We start from the raw sequence: 22,379 nt of genomic DNA, 5'->3' as shown, positions 1-22,379 counted from the left end.
AGGGAAAGAAAAACGAATGTCAACAGAATAAAACATCACACAAGTAGAAACCTCATCATACATCGACAGTGCATTGAATCCTGCATGAAAGTTCAAAATCAAAGGCAAACTTATGTCCAAGAGTTGCAGATCACAAATAGATATATCTATATTCATATATAAATGTTTTTTTCTCCTTACTGGTAATACAATAAATACAACATTAGTAAATGGCTACAACTGACTCTCCGACCATGCCTGACAGCATGTTATTAGTACAACGTTTAAATATAGAAGGATGTCACTAAAGTAGAGATCCATATAAATAGAAAGGTTTAAAGAGACTCTTAGTAAAACTTTGTTTGTTTCGTGACACTTTTTTTTAACCTCATATAGGCCCCGCCCCCCCACATCCCATCCCCGACTTTCCCACGCTTAAGGACGGCTCCCGTGTTTCTAATTTGCACCCTCCCTACTGCCTGTGCCCCCCTTTGCCCCGCCCCCTTGCCCCGCCCTAACCCAACACGATGTACAAAAGCAGTTCACTACACAGCACGGCCACCTCGAACCACAAACACCACAACGACAGGTTTGGTAGCGGCGTCGGGGAAGGGGGGGGGATGGGGCAGCCGGCCCCTCCAGCAGACACCTTTCAGCCCTCCAGGCTCCAGCTTGTGCACTCCGTCCAAATTCTGTATCTCCGCTTTGAACGCTTACTCATCGCTTTTTTTTTTTTGTGTTTTTTTTTTTGGAATACTACAAAATGTGGATCGTTTGACAAAAAAACTAGCCAAAGTAACAACTACACTACTGCAGTCCATTAGTGGAAGAAGCATTTTATTCGCTGACGACTACTCCGTATCCCCAGAGCAATCACATAGTGACATGTCTGCTGGGCCAGCTGCCCCCCCTCATCCCCCACCCTTCAACCCACGCACACACACACACACACACACATACACACACACACACACACACTCCCCGACACCCCTGCCCCGTCCAGCAGAGGGTGAGGTGGGTGGGGTGTGGTGGTGGAGGGGGAGGAAGCTGGCATCTCCTCACCTCAACTTCCTCTTCTAAATCTCAAAGACACATAACATCACCCCCCCCCCCCCCCCCCAAAGTTCTTCTTCTTCTTCTTTTTTTTAAACATACTAACTATATTACACACATATAATATATAATATGTATATACGTACATTATGTTTACTCTTTTTGGAAATCATAAACTTAAAAAAGTTTACAAAAATAAAATGTTTTATGGTGACTTCTCTAATTGGTCTCTTCCACTCAGCAAGGCTTGTTTTTCAGGGGTCAGAGCCAGCAGACTCCCCTCCCCCTCAAGACTACAGGCTCAATGGTTCAGGCCCTGGACCTCGGAGCAGGTCCACAAACATCCCCCCGTCCATCCTGTCAGATCCCTTTTCATTCTTCATAGAAGGGCTCCTTTACAAATCGGCTCTTTTTGTTTTAGTTGATCTTTTTTTTATAGTGTCCTTCCGTGTCCGTGTTCTTCTTCTCTTTTTTTTAGTTGATGTCCATCTGTACTCATCCCTCTAGTCTTTCTTTTATTTACTATAAGAGAGAGAACAAGCAAGTCAGTGTCAATATGTCATTGTGGCATCGGCTTCTGTACAAAATACTTTTCTGAACATCAGTTATTAATCACATTAATATTCACTGAACAAATAGTATTCAATCACGAAAGAATAAAGACACATTCATGTTTTCTTGTGAGACAATACCATAAGATTACACTGTACATACAGTATCAACAACAGTGATCCACAGCTTCAACAGTCAGCAGCAGGGTTTGAACAGAATGACACAAAATGGACCATAATGTACTAAATGAACATCATGCTGGATTGAAGAAGACTTGAAACTAGAGATTGAGACCATAAACTCATGTTTACAATGTTTACTGAGATAATACATCAAAAGAGAAGTAGGACCATTTTCTCATAGACTTCTATACAATCAGACTTCACTTTTGCAACCAGATGAGTCGCCCCCTGATGGCCAGTAGAGAGAATGCAAGTTTAAAGCCAGAGGCTGATAAAAATAAGACTTCTTCCTACTCCTTTTTGGACATGTTATTTAATTTAATTTCATCATTATTATTATTTGAGTATTAGAATGTATGTATCATGACTTCTGTGCATTGTGAATGTCTTTTATTTTTGATAATGCTTTTCTTTTCTTTAAATTTCTTTTACATGTTCGAAATTAAACAAACATAATGCCGCCAAAATGATGTCATCATGTCAAGATAATGGGGAAAGATTTCCAATCAATGTATATTCAAATCTCCAAAGGTTACAACTGAACCTGGATCTGCTGAATGTTGACTGTCATATTTGATTTAACGTCCAACGATGGACTTGATTGATGAACGTTATGTGGTTCTGCTTCTTTAACTCTTGGCTCTTGGTTAAGGTTACGCAAGGATGGTTAAAAAATAAATCAGCGTTGCCCCAGGACATGATTACGTTTTCAGCCTGTGCATCTCCATTCCCTTAATAATTGCCTCCCTTCTTTCCTTTGCCCGTCTTTTCTTTGAATCTCCCTCCTGCTGAAGACACGGGGAGAGATGCAGGAAAAGATGCGAGGCACAGCGGACCAATTGGCCGAACATATCATAAAGATCTACTATTATTAACCGGGTAGTGAATCATAAATGTAAAGCTGGTGTGATATTTATGAGACAGGGTTGCAATATCACAAATAACAAACAGGTATTACCTGTGCTTGCCCCTTACAGCACCTTATTTGACTCTTTCTGGGAAAATAAACATGCATTGGCTGTGAGATTAATTTGGCTCATTTAGAAAATGTTATAGATATATGTTTAACTAGAGATGGATGTAGTTGAGGATTGTTTTTTTTGTACAAGCCAATCCTTTTCCATCTTTCCAGAGTGAGACTACAGCAAGAAGAGAGGAGGAGGAGGAGGAGGAGGAGGAGAGTGAAGTGAGGGAGGCTGGCTGTGTCCTGGGAGGCTTTCGTCTTGACAGAACCTCTTTAATTCTGGGAGATGAGTTGTAGAGGCGAAGGAAGCAGGTATGTGTGAGCGAGGGGTACGGGGGTGGGGGGATGATCTTCCGAGGCGAGAACAGACGAGGGCCCGGCTTTAATTTCAGCGTTACTTTGTGGTTGCTCTGTCCTGCCCCTCTGGAGGGAGACAGAACCCGTGCAGCTTGCACCGCCGAGTCCAATAACGCCGTCCTCTCGTCTCAGGCCTCCCAGAAGCATTTCTACACCGGGGCCGCCGCAGAAGTGGAGCCTCGCAGGGGAAGGGAGGGAAGATGAGCTGGGGGGGGGGGGGGGGGGGCAGAGAGCAGCGGGGGCTGGGCGGAGAGATACGTTTGGGGCCGGGTATCCACTCGGAGAATGCAGAGGAGGCCCACAGCTGCTCTGATGACAAATATATTAATCACGTTGGGCAAATACCTGCCGCAGACGTTAATGGGTTGAGAAGCCTCCCCCCATCACCAGCATCCTCCACTACCCCCCCCCCCCCCCAAACTCCACAAAGACCCTCCAGCAGGGGTGTCAAACTCATTTTAGGATGGTCCAGAACAACCAACAGTATATATATATGACTATATAGACCGACAGAGATGAAGAGCTTTGAGGCTGATCACCTTGAGACCCTTGAAAAGAACAAAACGTGACAGCCGCATCTTTAAAGACAAAGTATATTGAGATTTGAGGATAAACAGTTAATTATGATGACGATGATGTATGTATATATATATGGATATACTGTATGTTTGCTTAATAGAGACAATGGCACAAAATAAATCAGTGCTGCATTCACTGAGGCTGGGCCAACAGGAAACTTCTTTTATGCCCAGAACATATTCATCAGATATTAGCATGTGAGTCGGCTTTATCAAACCAATCATAGAGAAAAAAAAAACAAATAGAAAGTATTCAAAGAGTTAGCAAGAATAAACCACTCGTTAAATAATCAGATACATACAAAAAAAACACATACAGCACGTCTTTAAACTGGAAGTACACAGCATTTGTTTGGTTCTTTTTTCATATAAAACTCTAGAAATCACTTGACATGTAAACCCATAACATTGACAGGGAACGGAGAGCACACATTTTAAAAGCTATGAGAGGCAAAGAAGGAGTGAAAAGCTTCTGAGCATTGCTGATAGGGTTTTTCTCGCATCTGCACCTCAACTCTGCTCAGAACATTGTGATGAGGCCTACTACGGCTTTATGAAAAATATGTGGCCTTTAAATTGGTTCCCCTGTGGCTCCTTGATAGTAGAAGCCCGCTCCGTTCATAAGTCTTTTGACTCTGGCTCTGTCACCCTCAATTCCACAGAGGAAAGCCTTTGTGGCTCGCTACCGGAGCCACGGTCATTTACAATCCCGACTGACTGGAGGTACACTGAATGCACCACGAAGATGCAATCAACACTGAACATACATTTCAGCCTCCTTAAGATTACGTTCCCATACAACACAACTGGCACTGTCAATTACGTTTCCATGGAAACACATCTTCTCCTGGATCACAAATATATATGGAATCATCGTCTGCATAGAGGTTAACCTTTGACGGATGAGGTCAAACAAACACAGGACTTTAACACAGGACGCCGCTGTTCATGTCCGTGAGTGAAACAAAAAGTCAATGCTGACTTATTTTCATTGTCTGTAAGTGAAATAAAGTTCTCATATCACTTATTTGAAGCCAAACCAAGATGTTTTTTTTTGTCTTTTATCGTTTTTTATCACATGTTTAAAACTGCGGCCATAAAATGTGAAAACTTTAAGACAGGAAACAACTAATTGAGAATCCTGTTTAGTTGGAAGGGAACCCACATTTTGGAGGAGCATTTTGTATGTGAATCTAAAATAAGGAAGGAATTAAAAGGTAATATTTAAATACGTTATTTGAAGGCTTTTCATTTATTTTTGGGGCGATGGAGTAAAAAGCGACGCCTCTACTATCTTTGTTCCACATTAATGGCAACCGTGACGAGTGTTTTTCAGCTGCCTGCTTCATCCCTCAGCCTAAGGCTCGGTGTTTTAGAGACGCCATAAAACCAGGAAACAGACTGACAGTCGTTTAAACTTGTGCTCTCCGTTTTCCCAACTGAAACAAGCTAAAAAAAAAAAAAAACCCAGAAGGGCAGCAGATAAAAAATAAAGTGTCTCGCCCGAGAGCAGGGAGACGTAGAGGTTATTTAGGACACGTTGCTATAGACAGTAGAAGCCCTGCGGCTCAACAAAAACACACCTCACAGAGTAATGTGACCACAGACACATAGAAAGACATCAAATTTGATCCAAACCAAAACCGAGTAAAAGCCTTTTCTTGTCATATAAAAGTTTGCTGCCGTCTAACCCCTAACCATTGATATAGAACTATACAAAAGGAAGAACATTTTTTTTTCTCTTTTGATATATATATATATATATATTTTCCTCTCCCGTAGTAGAAGAACATTATGTTAATATGACTCTAAAGAATAGACTATTAAATACTACGCTATTACAATTGTTTCCATGATACACAAATACTGGTAAGTGACTTTCACGACCGTAGGACACATACGATTTTTAAAAGTGTAAAGTGCGTGGAAGAGCGACGGATCAAAGAAAACACAAGGATGTTTTTATTTACATGAATGCTGATGAAAAGCAGTCGATATCCCATCACCACTGAAAGTACATTCTACTACACAGAATACATGTTGTGTGTGTGAGAGTGCAAGCTTTTAATGTAAAATGAAATAAACCTGGTCAACATTTGAATTATTTGAATTCTGCATGTTGTCAAAGAGTTTTTAACATTATATTGCATATTGTTTGAACCTGTCCGTGTCCAGATTAGCTGCTGTTCGTCCTCCATTCCACACTAATGCAGGAATACACAACATACAAAACTAAATCTGAAAATCTGAATATGTAAAACTGACTCCCAAATAGTCCTTAAACAGCTGAACGCTGCAGTTTTCTATCGCACATTTCTTAGGGGCTATTTTCCTTGGTGGATTAATCCCCATTAGATGCTCTAGTGAGTATTTGTGGCGGCGCGACGCCGTATGTGGGATCGTTTTAAAACAGACGACAGTGTGTTTTCATGGGAATGAAGGAACAGGTCAGCCATTAATAGTTTTGGGAGAACATTGGAGCTCTATGGCACAGAGGAAGGCGGCGGTCTAGACATCACGATTGATTCATTTTTGCTTTTTGGTCTAATTGGATTTGTTGAGAATAATAAAAACCATACCTGAAGGATTGCGGTAAACTAGGAGTGGCAAAGTTGTACAAAGTGCTGGAACTTGTCTTTTATTAGATTAAGGCCACATTTTGTGTGTGTGAAGAAAAAAAAAACGAAGACTTGTGGTGAGACGAGGGCGTGGGAGATTTGTCCGATCCATATTTACTGTTAACAATAGTCTGCGGACAGACACAACAGTGATAGTGATAGACCAACTAGTGTGAATGTGTGTGTGTGTGTGTGTGTGTGTGAGAGAGAGAGTCTAGTCAGTCTGGTATATCTTCAAATGAGATCAGTGCTTATTGACTGAACTCTCTTATCTCTAATCTGTGGGGTAAATTGCTTCGGTTGCTGCTTCTCTTCTCACTCCTCTTTCTTCCTGCGCTACTGATTCCCCTCTTTACGATCCCATCAGACACAGCAGGCACAGATGCTGTTTACTGGTGTGTGTGTGTGTGTGTGTGTGTGTGTGTGACTGGCTGAGAGCGACTGAGATTGGTGGGTATCTGAATGCTTGGGTGTATTAAAGGGAGTCGCTCGTGTTGCTTTGAGGGGACGTCTCCTGCAACTATGTGAGTGTGAGACCGTTAATTTGCGAATATATCTGGCAGATATCACTTAAAGATTCTCTTCCTAGCTTTGTTTCAGTGTCCAATAACACACCGATCTGCCAGGAAATGGAAAGGTTTGAACTTTCTTTCAACAGAAAATGAACACGTCGCCTGTTTTTTCCGAAACAAGGTAAATTAGCATCTATAAGAAGAAGAAATGCTTCTGAATTTGGACATTTTCGTGAGTGTAAATATTATTTGAACTTTGTTGTCCCACATCACATGAGCAGCTCGCTAATGCGGTGAAGAAACGGTGGTTGATGTTGATGAATTTTTGTGAAACTTTTCCCCCCAGGTTACGTAACTGTGTTTGGGGTTTTTTGATGCAGGATGGAGGTTCTCAGGTTGAGGAGACTTATCAAGCTGCCTCTCTACACCAGCCTGACAACCTCATTAAAACACACTATACCTTGGGAGGGGGGGGGGGGGGGGTCACCTTGAAAGTCAATCTCCCAGCTGAGAATGAGAGGAAAACAGCCTGAAAAAGTCCAGACTGCAGCTGATACTAAAGAGTGTTAACTACGACGACAGATCTGAGGATCTCTCCACTCTTTTTTTGGGGGTTTTATTGCTCTTGAGGCGAGAGTCCTCGTTTGCATTGAAGATCCTTTACGTCTTCCTTCGACTTGGCATCCGATACGATGGTCTGAGGCCGTTTGTTGGGGGTGACGGCGAGCGTCGCTACTTATCGTCTCGTCTCCAACCTGTTTCCTCGCCAACAAGTGTTGGTTGAGTGTTGGATAATAAATATAAGCTACAAAATTAAAATGAAAATCCTTTTTTTTTATGTTTTAATCCCCCGATTGCTTCGTGATTGCTTTCAATCAGGTGTGTTTCTAAAGGGGGAAGTTAGCTGTGGAGATGTGATCGAGGTATTATGAGAATACGAAAAAAAAATATCCATTTAAAATGTATTCCCTGAATTAGCTTTCGTTTTAAAATATATTATCTCCGTTTGTATGAAATGGCCCAGAATGATCACTTTCAACATCCTGCAGAACCGAACTGAGTGCAGTTTAATCACAGCGTGGGCCTTCGTATCATTATAATATCATCTTCTGGATCGATTTTTCACAGCTGTTTTAGCCATATAATTAATTGTGCATGGAATTGTGGGAGAAAGAACTTCTGGCAGCGAAAATAATTATTTGATTTTGGGATTTGGAGAAAACTCCTTCACACTTGTGTGGTTAAAAATGTTTTTTTTAGAAATGAATGCTCCTCCAAAATGATTAATTTGAAGGAGTTAATGTTATCTGAGTTGTTCAGGTATATGGTTGAGATTACAGATATGTTAGGAATATTTTGACATATATACGGACTTTAAGGCTTGATAGCGTAATTCATTTTTTTGTGTAATTTAATGAAATGGATCTTTTGTCGGAAGTGTCTGTGAAATCTACAGAATTTTTGTAGATTTAGGTTTGAAGGCCATAAATATAAGTATTTTTTACAGTGTACTAAACGATAATATATATATTCTAATATATATATAATGTATATTATGTATAATGTTCTGCTCTGTGTATGCAGGTGTGAAAGTACACGTTACGGCTAATGTTATATCCTTTCCGGCCATATCCTTTACTATATTGTATGTTTTCTGCCCCCTAGGGGCCAAAATGCGCCAGCTTCAACATGAATGTGGTACTAAGATGTGTTTGAGTGTTAAAAACTAAAACCACGAGGATCGCTGTTCTCTCAGAAGTCAAACATTTTGCTGCGTATGCATATGGAGCAGATGTGGGATTATTGCTTAGTGTGTGCGGGATGTGACGAGACACGGAACAGCGAGGGAGGGTTGTGTCGAACTAATGTCGTTTTCTCCTTTAAAGCCATTCAGCAGTAATGGGATACCTCCTGCCTCTGGTTCTACGCCAACGATCAATGGGCTCTAACACGCCGCCGCCCGGCGTGCGACGGCGATGTCATAGCTCTCGCCTCACACACACACCCTGCGATGCATCGCTTCCTCTCTGCATTCAGATTCAGTAACGCTCTTCCTCTCACCTTCTGGCTTTCCACAATGCATCACTTCCTGCTCTGCACATTTTTTTTTGCTGCAGTTTCACCTCCTTTGGGCCTGAACAGCTCTGAGTCCCATTAAGTTGGGTCTGAAACTCAGCTCCGGGTTATTGGCTCTCTCAGAATGGAGCCAGTTCTCCGAGGGGGTTGGAACGGCCGGTATCATTTACTCAATAAATCCAATTTGAAATGTGTTTCTCAAACTGAAATGGCTGAACATTAGTGATTTTAATGTATATGGGGGGGATGACTAATTGAAACAATAAAAGGAATTAAAACTAGCGCCAAAGGCCGCCCCGAAGGAGCTGAGTTACGGACCGATAACTTTGAGAGGGAAAGTCTGAGAAGGAAGGAGACTAAACGTTTCCCTTCCTTGCCCTACTTTCTCTGCATTGACTATTGTTGTCACCACAAATACATTCAAATCAACACAGAGTAACAAAATGTTCTTTTTCCAAAATAAGTACAGTACATTACATCAATGAATGACAGTGTGTACACTCCGTAAAATGGGGAAGCAACTTCAGAGTCTTGAGTCACATTTGCCACCTGGAAGCATTTTGTTTTTTGTTTTTTCCACGAAGAAGAAGAAGGGTGAAGGCGGTTATTTAGTCATTTCATGTGTGTGTGTGTGTGTGTGTGTGTGTGTGTGTGTTTTTCGGGGAGGGAAAGGGGAGCGTGCCTCTCTTTTCTAGTAGGGAGTGAAGCGACTGCACCCTCCTCTGTAAAGGCTAGCCTGCAACATCAAAGATGAAAAAAGCTCCAATCAGTATTCAGTGTAGAACCTTTGTAATATTGAATATTAAAGTGAACTTCTCTCTTTCCTCCAAAGAAAACGTTCCTCCCTTTTTCCACTTGTCTCTGGTTGAATTGAGGGGATTCGTTGCTCAAGGTAGTGAGTTATGTGATGGTGTGTAAGCGTATGTTGTAGAAGTTCGACACAGAATCACTAACTCTTCTGTAGCCCAAGCAGCTTAAACAAGTGGCTGAAGGCAGCTGAGATGAGACGAGCATCGCGGCTACTCTGATGGTCTGATGAGACACCTGAAGCAAACATCTCTTTAAGCTTTAATATCCCTGAAATGGAACAATCATTCGAAAAAACCTCCAGCCAGAGACACATTACAAGCTAAATGAGCATTTTAAGACTCTGCCTCTTGCCATTAAGCAAGCCACAAACTAACCACATAACCACTATCTACTGTGAATTCACAACCAAATAACAACAATATATATAATATTATATTAACAATTGCTCTGTCAACGATCCTGGAAGGTCTTACTGTACATCCAGCCGATCAACAGATCGTAAAATGTAAGTGAATACAAGAAAAGTCATTTTAGCTTATTTCCAATATGCTCCAATACCATTTTTTTGTACCAATCCAGTTTTTATGGAAGGATTTTACAGTCTTTTGCTCGTTTTTAGTTCTGAGTTCAAAGTCAGAATACTCAGAAAGTCTGAAAAAAATCAGAATTGGCCTTAATCCTCTTCTCTTCCGTACATCAGAACTAGAGATATTCTTGTTTTTATCAGCTGTCTCTGGAGCCACAAAATACTTTATAGCATTCATGTTCATAAGCAGTAGACCTACCCTAGTACCGATCCCTGTTAACAGACTGATGTACCTCCAAAGTCAGGAATGCTTTCACCAAACGTGAAAAATCTCAAATTGAAAATAATTCTCATCTCGAGAAATCGTTTCTACAACGACTCACTCATCCAACACATAATCCTACCTTCATCAGTCGCATCGTTATTACCTAACATCTGATAAGCTTTGGGGCTGCAGTTCCGAATGTGAGGCGTAATTGAGTGTATGTTAGTGAGAATTAGGAGTAAACATTGGTTGTGAGGGGGTTTGGATGTGGGAGAAAAAGGGAGGAGTGATTTGAAGATAAAAGAGAAGAAAGTGTCGAGTAATAAGAGAAAACAGAGGCCACTGGTTCAATTAAGTAAATGAAGAGGAAATAGTGTCGTAATTAATGAAGGCTTTTAGCTAGCAGCTGCACTAAGGGGAGGAATGGCGACTGTTTGGGGGACACATCAGGGATCAGCCCTCATCTCATCCGTCCAGGATTCTGCACCAGCAGCTCCAGCTGCAGCCGGGAACTTTAATTCTCCCTCTCCCACTACTTTTCCTTCTTTTGTGCTCTATCTTTCTCTCCTGCTTTAATCTCCCACGGCACGTCCAAGCATTTACTAGATGGTCGTTAATCTTTGGAGGAAGTCCCTACCCACACCCACCAAAGAAAACAAATTGTACTCTCACTTTCTCCCCCATCTTCTGGGGTGCTCTATTTCTTTCTTTGGAAAGATATTTATTTATTTATTTATTTTTTCATCTTTGATGTTAGCTGCAAAGCTAGCTAAAAACAAACATTAACCGTTCGACTCTCCCCGTTGCAAAAATTTGAAGAGACTGCGTTCTGCGGGGAGGAATCCTCAGTCTCAGATTTCACGCAAGAAGCTTTCAGCCAATGAAATTGAATGGGGAGTCTGAGAATAAGGCAATGTCCCTTTTTCATTTACTGAAGTGGCAAAGATTCACACTTAACATTAAAATGTTGTTTTCAGAGGCAAACACATCTCACAGGAAGTCAAAGAGTGAAAACAGCTGAAGATCTTCCTTGATTATTAATAAAGCATGGCAGCAAATGATTTGATTTACTCATTTGCTGCTAATATTTCAGTTCATATGAACAGTTCAGTAATGAGTGTGCTGTAGAGTTAAACATCCAGGTGTGTCGTACCAAACACAACAGTGTGAGGACATGGGTTCATCATCAGCAGCTAAGAAACAGGGATTGGACTCACCATAGTGCCCACACTGTATGTGGCTGCAGGACCAATCGTATGGTGATATGGGTCTGCTGTTGCATAGACTCTGCCATAACTACAGAGGAGAGAACAGGCAGAAACAGTGTTTACTGTGACAATATAGTAGCAAACGTTCCTAACATCTTCTCCAAGACAACACCACATCATGGCCTGCGTTTAGCCTCCAGGTTGGCGGTCATAAACCTGAATGATCAGGTTGGTCTTCACCTCCACAGCCCCACATAAAGCTGCTGATGCTTTTTGCTGTCTAAAGATTTGAGCATATTGTTACTATAAACCAGAATACAGAGTAGTAGTAGTAGTAGTAGAAGCAGTAGTAGGGGCTGCTTGTGTGGGTTCGGAGCTGTCCATGGTGCTGAAACAGAGCAGGAGACAGACAGATAGACTGGGAGTCTACTTGCTCTCACTGTTGTCACACATTTAAAAAATGTCCGATGAACTGCAGCTGCTGGAACATCCCATAATAAAAACAGACATCTTTTTTGGTGATAAATACATATCGTCAGCTAATTCGTTGAGTTGCTTCTCGTGTCTAGGGCTTTTATTGTGAAGGGTAAGAATGAAATTATCTGTAAACGCTGCCAGGTCTTTGTGGTCCGTCTGCGTTATGATGCTCTGCTCACATTAAACACTTTACTTTCAAGGATTTGTCTCTCTCTACTCTGTGCCATTTTCTCCTTCAGAGCAATGCATGATGGTATATAATGCTCGGTTAGTGACCATCAGTTGTACTCTACTTTTCAAGATGAATTGTGGGATGCTTTGTGTCCACTAGGGGACGATAACTCTCAATAACGGTCCGGCATCGCTGCAGAGTGGGGAACTCACTATATAGTGGACTATAAAGTGTGATTTTGGACACAGAACGTTTAACTGGGAGTCAGATAACCAGGAAGTCAGGACATGAGTTCAAACTCAAACAATAAGGCCAAGGTTCTCTTGGTCCACTTGGCTACAACATCAAAACCAGAGGACCGTGAGGACCCCCCACCCACTGTCTTTGAAGTGTGTGTGTTGTCTTGCCTTTAAGTACCCTTTAAACATCCGACTACATAGGGCAGTCCCTCCAGAAGCCATTCATTCTCCCTACGCTGGAATAGCTCCTCCCCCCACATGTGCTGTCATTTAGACTGTGGTCATTTATTTTTACAAAAAGGAAATGCTTCCCATCGAATGAAATAATAACGGTGATATCATTCACAACCGATTCTACGTGGTAATGCATTTAATTTTAATGTATTTGAACGGAGAGTTATTTCCTCTTCTGGTAACATTTGTTGTCCTGCGTCGACCTCCTGCCAGGAAGTCCTGAAAGGTCAGGCTGGGTTAGGCAGCTCCAGGGGAACTTGTTGTAAATGAGGCAGCAGATTCATGATCAGCATGACATTTTGACTTATTCCCCAAACATAAAACCATATAGATTCTTTGGAGCAGTACAAATCAAAGGGGAATTTAATCAGTTGGGAAAGACTCTGTTAATTGTTTCCCCCTTCCCCAACTCCAACCTGCAGACATAAAGCTTGCACATGTTGGCTTTGATTGAATAGCTTTGATAATGGATGGGGAGTGCCAACCAACCACAATGAGTATGCATGAGACACATAAGGTATTGGGTCGTCGATTTTAACTGGGGTCCGGAGGAGAGATCTATAATCATTTCCTCCTCTCACTCACGCTAAGAACAGGTCTACGGGATGAAAATGCAATCGATGTCTCCCTATAAATGTACGTTGTAAAGGTGAGAGTGTGTGATTGCAATGATTTGTTTTACCCGTTTCAATTTATGAGAAAAAGGGGACAAGTGTTTTATCTTCCAGATGATGGGGAGGGACTGCGATAAAAGTAGCGTTAGCCGGAGAAGGAGAAGAGAGAGGTAGAGATAAGGAAAGGAATGGATGGAGTGATAAGAGAAGTAAACGGCTGAAGCCAGAGAGAAGAAGATTATGAACAAAGAGTAACGTGAGAAAAACGTCATCCTGGGAAACAGAGACAGATAGTATCGTAGGAAAAGCAAATATGGGTTTGTATAAAAAGATAGAGGTTGAAGCACAAGATTCTGGAGAGAGCTAGGACATTTTTCTGATGGTGTCCTAGACCTTCTATAAGCCATCTTCTTCTTCTTCTTCTTCTTCTTCACCTCCCCTCTATGTGCCCCTGACTGCCATCTCCCCTGCATCTCTGTCTGTCTCCCGGGGCTTATATTCCAGTCTTTTCACCAGCACTGGCTTGGAACTAATCCCCTCCCTCAACGCCCCCTCTCTCCTCTCATTCAAGCCCTCCATCCCTCTTTCTCTGATGCCACCAGACCGCTTTATTTATATTCCTCTCTTCCTGTCTGGTTTGTTTATTCTCCTCGAAAAAGTAAAGGGAAGTCAGCGTAGGTCTGGAGGGCAAAGATAAGAGGCTGCCTGGGTACACACAGGGAGACCTGAGGAATGGGTGGAAGGGAGGAAGGAAGGAAGGAAGGGAGGAAGGAAGGAAGGAAGGAAGGAAGGAAGGAAGGAAGGAAGGAAGGAAGGAAGGAAGGAAGGAAATACACTCTGAAAGAAGAGTAAAAATATGGGCCAAGGAACCGTTTTAATGAAGCAATGTTCTGTTTTGATTCTTCACAGGTGTTTTACAGCTATTTTTAATTATGTATTGAATTGTTGGGTGAGAACCCAGTGGCAAGAAAACTTCCATTTCATTGTCGGATTTGGAGAATCTGTCCTCAACTTCTGTAGTAAAAAATAAATAAAAGCCTTCAGTTAATCTTAAGTTATTTATTTTAAGGAGTTCGCTCGTCATTTTAGTTGGAAAGCGTTTTATTAACGTTACCAGATATGCCAGGAATATTTTGCCGAATCATTTCCGCACTCTTAGGCAAGTGTGATAGTATAATTTATATTTTAGTGTCATTTTGTGTAGTTATACGACATTTTAATAGATTGAGAGCACAAATAAATCAAGTGAGATTTCTCTTAGACTTCTTTTTGCAACCAGAGCAGTCGCCCCCTGATGGCCAGTAGAGGGAATGCATGTTTAAGGCACTTCAGTACTGGCTTCACTTTTCAGAACTGAAGGTTTGCTGTCCATTAACATGTTTTTAATGGACAATTATGGACCTCGTTGGAAGCCTTGTGTTTTTCGGTCCCCCACCCAGACCTCCTCCCTACTTCCGTCTACTCTTTGAAACTCGTTTCTTATGCTGCAAAGCAAACTTAATCCCAGGCTTCCCTAAAAACGTAATTCACAAAGCACCATTTGTACGGAAACATCATTTTAAGGAGAGCAGGCTGGTGTGTGTGTGTGTTTGTGTGTGTGCACTCAGAAACAGAGTGTCTCAGTCCCGAGCCCATGCACTCTCCAGCCCCTCTTATCCCGCAATAAATATAACTCCTCCACCTACCTACCCCCCCCCCACAAGCCTCTGCCCCATCTCCTCTAACCTCCACCTCACTGCCCGGGCTTCCCTTTAAATCAAGAGAGCTTAACAAATAGAATGCGAGAGCGACACACACACACACACACACACACACAGTGTGAGAGGTGAGAGAGAGCGGAGAGGGATGGACTACACCATCAGACACGGTGGGAGAAGGAATAACGGCGAGGGCGCGAGAGAGAGAGGGAACGTGTGAGAGGAGAAAAAGAAAGGGAATGAAATAAGTCTTGCGGAGGGAGACGTGCCCCCTCACCTGCTCCGCTCCTCTCCGCTGTGTTCATAATCCTCCCGAGCACGCCGCCCGCTCCTCGCCTCTGATAAATCTTACATTATCGGAGGCCTACAGGCTCCTGCTGTGGCTGTTTCTTATCGGGGCTGACATGCTCAATCTCCCAAAGATTAGCTCCCCAAGCACCTTCACACACACACACACATGCACACACACCTACTCCACACAGCAGTAGTATGTGCAACACCAACACACTATAAACACATATCACTCTTGATCTGGAGGAATCTCCAGCAGGCTGCAGAGGCTCCCAGAGGGCTGAGTACAGCTGCACAGGGGCGGGGGAGCAGCAGGTCTGGGCAGGGACAGGGGGGCAGGGACGGTACCAGGCCCCGGAGGTTCAGGGATCAGAGGTTCAGGCGATGTCAGGGAGCTCCGAGGGGAATGCTAATTGAAAGATGAACTGGATCAACCTGCTCCCTTCATGCCTTTGGCTTTCCTTTTCACAGCCCTGTGGCAGGATGTTAAATCGTCCGTACGTCCTGCTCATCATCTGTCCAGGTGAGCCTCGGCGGACGTCGTACAGTGTGACAGCTTCCACTCCTGTGGTCACGAAGCCACATGAAGGCTAGCCAGCTGTTGTGGCGGGAAGAATTTGTCAGATGGCCGACGGATCTTCAATCCTTCCCAAACGCTATAGATTCTGTACGTCAAATTTGAGGCTGATTCCTGAACCAAGACTCCAGTGTAAAACATGGCTTTATAAAGCCTTCCATTCTTTCTTCCTTCCTGACAATTTACCTTTATTATGTATTTTATACCATTATGTCATTTGTTATTCTTGATCATTGCTGTTGTTGGCAGAGAGGCACATTTTACAAACTATATTAGACAAATAACTAAAACTCCTGACTTCATCTTCATGAAACTCGTTGGAACTGAAGAAGAACCCGTTATTTTAGAGACGGATCGCGATCACTGAGCGGATGCACACGTTTTCTTTTTTTTGGACTAATGGAAACAGCCCTAGAGGGGAGGTTTGTGCTCTGAGAGTGCCCTTTTTGTTGTTCATACTTCACCTCCCTTTAACCTCTCTGTTTGCTGCAGCAGTAACCACGTTCCCCCTGCAGGCCCGACTGTTTCATGTCACATCCTATTATGTACCCTGCTCATGTTGTTTGAGATTGAGAACTCTGGAAATGTCCAGAGTGAACTGGGCCAACTAGAGACCGGTCATCCCGGATCACCGGGGTTCGGTTCTGGGAGGCCAGTTAGTTCAAACGGGGTCAGGTCGCTGCAGTGCTACTGGTTTTCAGTTTGATGGTTTGAAATGCATGAATGAACTGGAGTTGGAAATATGTAGAGGACTTTATGACTTTATGCTGCAAATTTTAACCGATTTTATGGTGACACTATTACGACAGCGTATTAGGACAACTTTGAGGGGGAAAAAAAGGAGCCGAGAAAGGTGGGCAACAGAAGAAAAGTCGCAAATTTGCGACTTTATAAAGTCTTTATATTTATAAGACTTTATAAAGTCGCAAATTTGCGACTTTTAAACTAGCAAATTTGTGACTTTATAAAGTTGCAGATTTGCTACTTTATTACGACGCTAACAACTGGCATCTATGCTAGCTAACTTCCCATGAATGTACACATTTATTTTTCTAATTTATACATCACAACATGTGACAACGCCTTGTTAAGGTGATTGGGGTGATGATGCTGTTGATGGTTATTGTTGGTTTTAATAATATGGGTCAAATTGTCATCTTATGGGGTATTGATCGGGTGGTTGGGCTAAGATGCTAGCGGTAGCTTTCACTTGTTGTCATAGCAAATCTGCGACTTTATAAAGTTGCAAATTTGTGATTTTTGCTTTTTTCCTACAGTGGCCCTAATATGCCATTGTACACTATTCTACCAATTCAATTTTATTTATAGTGTCATATCACAACAGAAGTTATCTCAGGACACTTAACACATCGATCAGGACGAGAATACGCTCATGATTTTCAGAGTCAATACATTTTCAAAGTCCCAACATCCCCCAGTATCAGTTTCTCCCTTTCCTTTCACACAACTAAGCCGTCCATCAAAGCACATTCACACACATTTCAGGGAAATGTAAACAATGCAAAGTGAGACCCTTTAAGTGACGTTCAGGAGGGGATAATAGCCAACGTACCTGTCACTGTATGCAGCTGCAGCGGTACCGGCTGGCTGGGCATATCTGTACGCTGCATACCCTCCCTGAGGAGACACAGAGGACTTCAACACACACCGCAGATGAGGTAAAGAATTGGATCAAATGCAAAAAGACACTCAAATCGTTTCCTTGACTGACGGTAGTCAATGACTTCATGGAGAATGAATCAAAATGCACATAAATAGACTTTGACTTACATATATTTCTGCTCCGTAAAAGCCATCCTGGTAGACCACACTGTGGACAGAAGACATCAAATATATGTTGACAAAAGTGTGTGTAGTGTGTGTAGTGCTTCAGAGTCCTTTAAATGTATTTATTTTACTACAGTAGGATTGACAATGTGCCCAGTGGTTATGGTTCTCCTGTGCTTCCCATCCCTCCAATAGATCTGTATTTAAGGCCATATTTAAGGCTATCAGTGCTGGTTATTTCCCCTGATTTATAGGTCTAAAGCTGTTTAAACTGTTGTGCTTGAATCTGACTCGGTGTAATTTGTCAGTTCATTAAGTCCATTAAAAGGTGTGTGACAGTGATCCACAGTCATACGTGTGACCTTTGTCTGATTTCACACCGAATCCGGCCCATTAGAAGAACTCTGTAGAAATCGTCTCGCTGAAGGACTCGCTTCCTCACGAAGGTCATATCGAGGCATCTGAGAATTCTTTCCGAACCAGTTAAAAGTTCCTCACAGTAACTTAAAGTTCTGTCTGGAATTTCCCTTCTGCTAATATGCAATGAGTCCATCCAACTCAAATATTCCTCAGTGTGCATACGAGCGTCGTGCTTACAGGCACAAACAGCCGAGATGTTTCGCAAGTTCAACATCTGAGGCACGAAGGTGCGTGTTGCTGAACTTTACGGCACCTCTTGACTCGGCAAAGCCTCTCTCTTGTAATTGCGCTTCATTCGACATCCCAGAGAGAGAGGGAGGGAGAGAAGTAGGCCACGGGGTAGAACATTAAAAAATTCATCCTCGCTGTTGTGTGTTGGCTTGAATTATTCAGAAGTAAACCGTCAGTTATTTCGAGCACTTGCTGAGGCAGACAGGAACTACTCAACGCATTTGTAACGAAGCACAAAGATTGTGAGTTCTTTTTTTTTCTCCAGGAAACTGGACTCTTCAGTAAATAAGTTCCTGTTTTGTAACTATTTGTCCAAAAAAGTGTCTTGATGTTGCTTTTCCTCTCGTTATTCAAGCATTCACTCAGCAATATATTCAATTAAATTTCATTTATAGTGTCATATCCCAACTGAAGTTATCTCAGGACACTTAACACATCGAGCAGGACGAGAATACGCTCATGATTTTCAGAGTAAAAGCCTCCTTTGGTCGTTACAAGCATAGTGTCTTTTCAAAATAAACCTCGGTCTTCACAGGAAGTGAGGTTTAGAAAAAGAGTGAGGTTGACATGAACTTGACTGACGTGAAAGAATGTCAATGTGACTTTTTATTTTCACACGGGACACTAACGGCAGCCTCCTGGGTGAAAGTCCTGTGTTTGTGTGCAGCACAATGCGACGCCTCTGCAGTGGCAAAGGTTTGCTACATTACATCCAAACCTTCTTTCTTTGTTTTATAGATAAATCATTACAAGTTCAGTTTAAAAAGATAAAGTGCTGCATGAAAGAAAATTCATTTATGTTTCCGCCGTACAGTAAAAAAGGCTAATTCAGTAGTTCCATGTGGTCAAACGGCACCATTCATCCATTCTTCTGCTCTCAGCCTCCATCTGCATTTCTTTATCTTCTTTTCATTTTTTTCCGTTCAACCCTAACGCGCTCTCTCTCTCTCAGGCATCTATTCTCTCTCTCTCTCTCTCTCTACCCGTTCACTAGCTCTCTCGCTCTCTCCGGAGCGGGCCTATTGAAGTGTGCAGGGCAGGTCATAGCAGTCCATTCACAGCCGAATAAAGAATGACACATTAGAAAAAAGAGAGACAAATTCGGCCATTCTGGAATCAAAGAGCAATTTTCCGCTCTATTAGAAGGCAGCCTTTTTGTTTTCTACTCGCCATTCTTCAGCTTCTGCGTGTGTGTATGTACTGGATTTATTTGTGTGTGTGTGTGTGTGTGTGTGTTAGCTGCTGTGTTTGAGTAACGTTGTAAGTTTAATTTGTGCAGTAGCGTGTTTTCAGTCTTGGAGGCTTTTCATACAGTGTTTATTAGATTACGTGTGTTTGTTTCCTGTGTGTGTGTGTGTGTGTGTGTGTGTGTGTGTGTGTGTGTGTGTGTGTGTGTGTGTGTGTGTGTGAGAGAAGGAACTCACGCTCCATAGGCCGGGATGGGTGGAGGAGGAGGTGCAGCACGGAATGTGTTGTAGACGGCACGACCCCTCCCTCTCAAATGGGCCCCTCTATAGGCCACAGCTGCTCCTGTACTGGGGTATGGGAAGCCTGTGACTGAGAGAGAGAGAGAGAGAGAGAGAGAGAGAGAGAGAGAGAGAGAGAGAGAGAGAGAGAGATGTTAAAAAGCACAATATGTTACAACATATATTCCTGCGCGGTATCTCGTCCCGTTCAGACCAGGCAGCAACCTTCAGTTCTGAAAAGTGAAGCCAAGGCTGGAGTGCCTTAAGTTTTCATTCTCTCTGCTGGCCAACAGGGGGCGACTCACCTGGTTGCTAAAATAAGTCTGACTACATGGAATATCCCCCTACTTCTCACTTGATGTATTATCTCAGTAAACATTGTAAACATGAGTTTATGGTCTCAATCTCTCGTTTAACGTCTTCTTCACCACAACATGATTTTAATTTAGTCAGTTATTAAACAATTTTCAGTGGCGGATTACAACAAAGTGGTACGTTCACAGTCAGTTGACGGAGCTCGATTGAACAGAGGGATATGATATATCAGGCTCGGATTGGGTCTGCACCTGGGATTTATTCATAATTGATATAATATATATAATAATTGATCATTTAAACAGAAAAGGAAACCTGAATGGAGAATATTTGAAAGAATGCGTGTGACTGATGTGGATTTTGGAAGGTGCCTCATCACTATATTCACTTAAATGTAAAAAAGAAAAGAATCCATATCTTTGTAAAGCGGCGTCTCGACTCCCCGGAGTGATTATTCTAAAACACATTTCCTCCCGTCTGCATGGTTTCTCTGTCTTCTGTGCTGCACTGCTAATCCGTGGCTGTAAGTGGGTTAGCAGGTCTTAACGCCGGTAATGTAAGTAATATGGGATTAGTCAGGTGTTGAGGAAAAAAACACACATTGAATTATTATTTTACCTGGGGACAGCATCCGTTCTGTAGAAGCCAAATATATCTTATTTTTGATATCCAGACTGATCCACAACCCATTTTGATGTCTTATAAATACAGCAGCTCACAAGCCAATTTAGATCAAACATGGAACAAGGATGCTCATTTTGATATTAGAATAATTAAAAAGTTATAGTAAAATGACTCATATTCTAGTGTGTTGACGTCTGACAGGATATAGTGAAATAAAGAGAAGGATGGAGGGAAGAAGAAGAAGGAGAGATGTCCCTGTGAGGCAGAGAGGTGAGCTGGCAGAGACAGAGGAAGAGGAGGTTCAGCTCAGTGTTTGGCAGCCGGGACACAAAGCAGATGGCCTGTATTGTTTGGAGAGGCAGATCCCGCCTCAGGCTATCCTTCATCACACACACACACACACACACACACACACACACACACAAAGAAGGGTCACCCCTACAGGCACGGGGTGGCATGGTGATGTGATGTGAGCTGGTTTAGCTGAAGGTCCCTGTTCAACCTTCAGTCAACAGGGGAGCAGGACCTTCACTTACACACACACACACACACACACACACACACACACACACACACACACACACACACACACACACACACACACACACACACACAGACCTCTAATTAGCCTCACTGCTCCGTGTACATGGCAGTTGCAGCAATGATACAACACAGGTGAGTTCTCTGGAGTCTTCCACAGTGTGCAGCAAACAAAAAAAAAAAAGAAAGACATGCAAATCCCAGTAACACTACCCACGCAAAGTCTCAGACCCTCCCCCTTTGGTTTGATACCAAAAATAAACTTTTAGATGGTGTTTTAAACTGAATAAGATTGTCGTTGATATAATTGAATATTTGCAAAACTTAATTTTTAGAAGTTTTTTTTTGGAATTGAAAAAGACACAAAAACTGGTCTTCAGCTCTTTTGAGGTTGCCGCCCATGACCTCCACTCAATTATCAATAACCTGCACCCAGAATGCACCTGTGAAAACAACTGTAACTAATGAGATCACTTAGAGATCAGAGCTTGGACACGGTCAATCGTTTACAGGTTTAGTGTGAAGAACAACAACGAGGGTTAGAGACTAAATTGACAATATACAGTATTTAGTTAACAATACGATACAGTGATATGTTCATATGTTCATGTCATCTTCAGATAAAGTCACTGTCTCATGAAAAAACTGTAACTTTGTGTGAGTTTAATGCCCCACGCCGTGTTAATGTGAATGCATTCCAGTAGTATCCCTACGGAGAGTGTTTTATATGAAAAATGTAGTTTTCGAGAGCAACGTGCAGAAAATAGAAAGTGTTCCGTATGGAGACATGAACTTCGTTCAGAAATAAAAACGGCCTGATATTAGTATTCCGTTGCAATTATGCAAAAACCCAATGCTTCCTGTTCACAGTGAAGGTGTATAATCCATCACGGTGATGGATTACTGAATTAGAAGTCTTCAGAGTTGTTTTCTGTGCTGTTTGAAACTAAATTAAGGGAACGAGCACAAACTGCTTTTGTAAAGCGGATAAAACGTTATTTTCATGCGGCGCAT

At 42.3% G+C, this 22,379-nt stretch overlaps 1 protein-coding gene across 3 annotated transcripts in view; it reads right to left on the bottom strand.

The window, feature by feature from the left end:
• Nucleotides 1–1,121: 1,121 nt before the first annotated feature.
• rbfox3a (RNA binding fox-1 homolog 3a) overlaps nucleotides 1,122–22,379 on the bottom strand; it is a 399,003-nt gene continuing 377,745 nt past the window's right edge. For 2 of the 3 annotated variants that reach the window (XM_084040217.1, XM_084040218.1), the window contains 5 exons: nucleotides 19,845–19,977; nucleotides 17,773–17,812; nucleotides 17,555–17,619; nucleotides 11,690–11,768; nucleotides 9,472–9,607 (listed from right to left, as the gene is read on the bottom strand). In XM_084040217.1, coding sequence (XP_083896343.1) covers nucleotides 9,563–9,607; nucleotides 11,690–11,768; nucleotides 17,555–17,619; nucleotides 17,773–17,812; nucleotides 19,845–19,977 — 362 coding nt within the window. In that variant the 3' untranslated portion in view covers nucleotides 9,472–9,562. Of the gene's footprint in view, nucleotides 1,555–9,471; nucleotides 9,608–11,689; nucleotides 11,769–17,554; nucleotides 17,620–17,772; nucleotides 17,813–19,844; nucleotides 19,978–22,379 lie in introns of those variants that run through there. The other variant, XM_084040219.1, reaches the window with a different exon arrangement.

This window comes from Eutrigla gurnardus, assembly GCF_963514095.1.
Source record: "Eutrigla gurnardus genome assembly, chromosome: 22".
NCBI classification, from domain to species: domain Eukaryota; kingdom Metazoa; phylum Chordata; class Actinopteri; order Perciformes; family Triglidae; genus Eutrigla; species Eutrigla gurnardus.
Note: the sequence above shows the minus strand (reverse complement) of the source record. Positions and strands in the feature narration are given on the sequence as shown.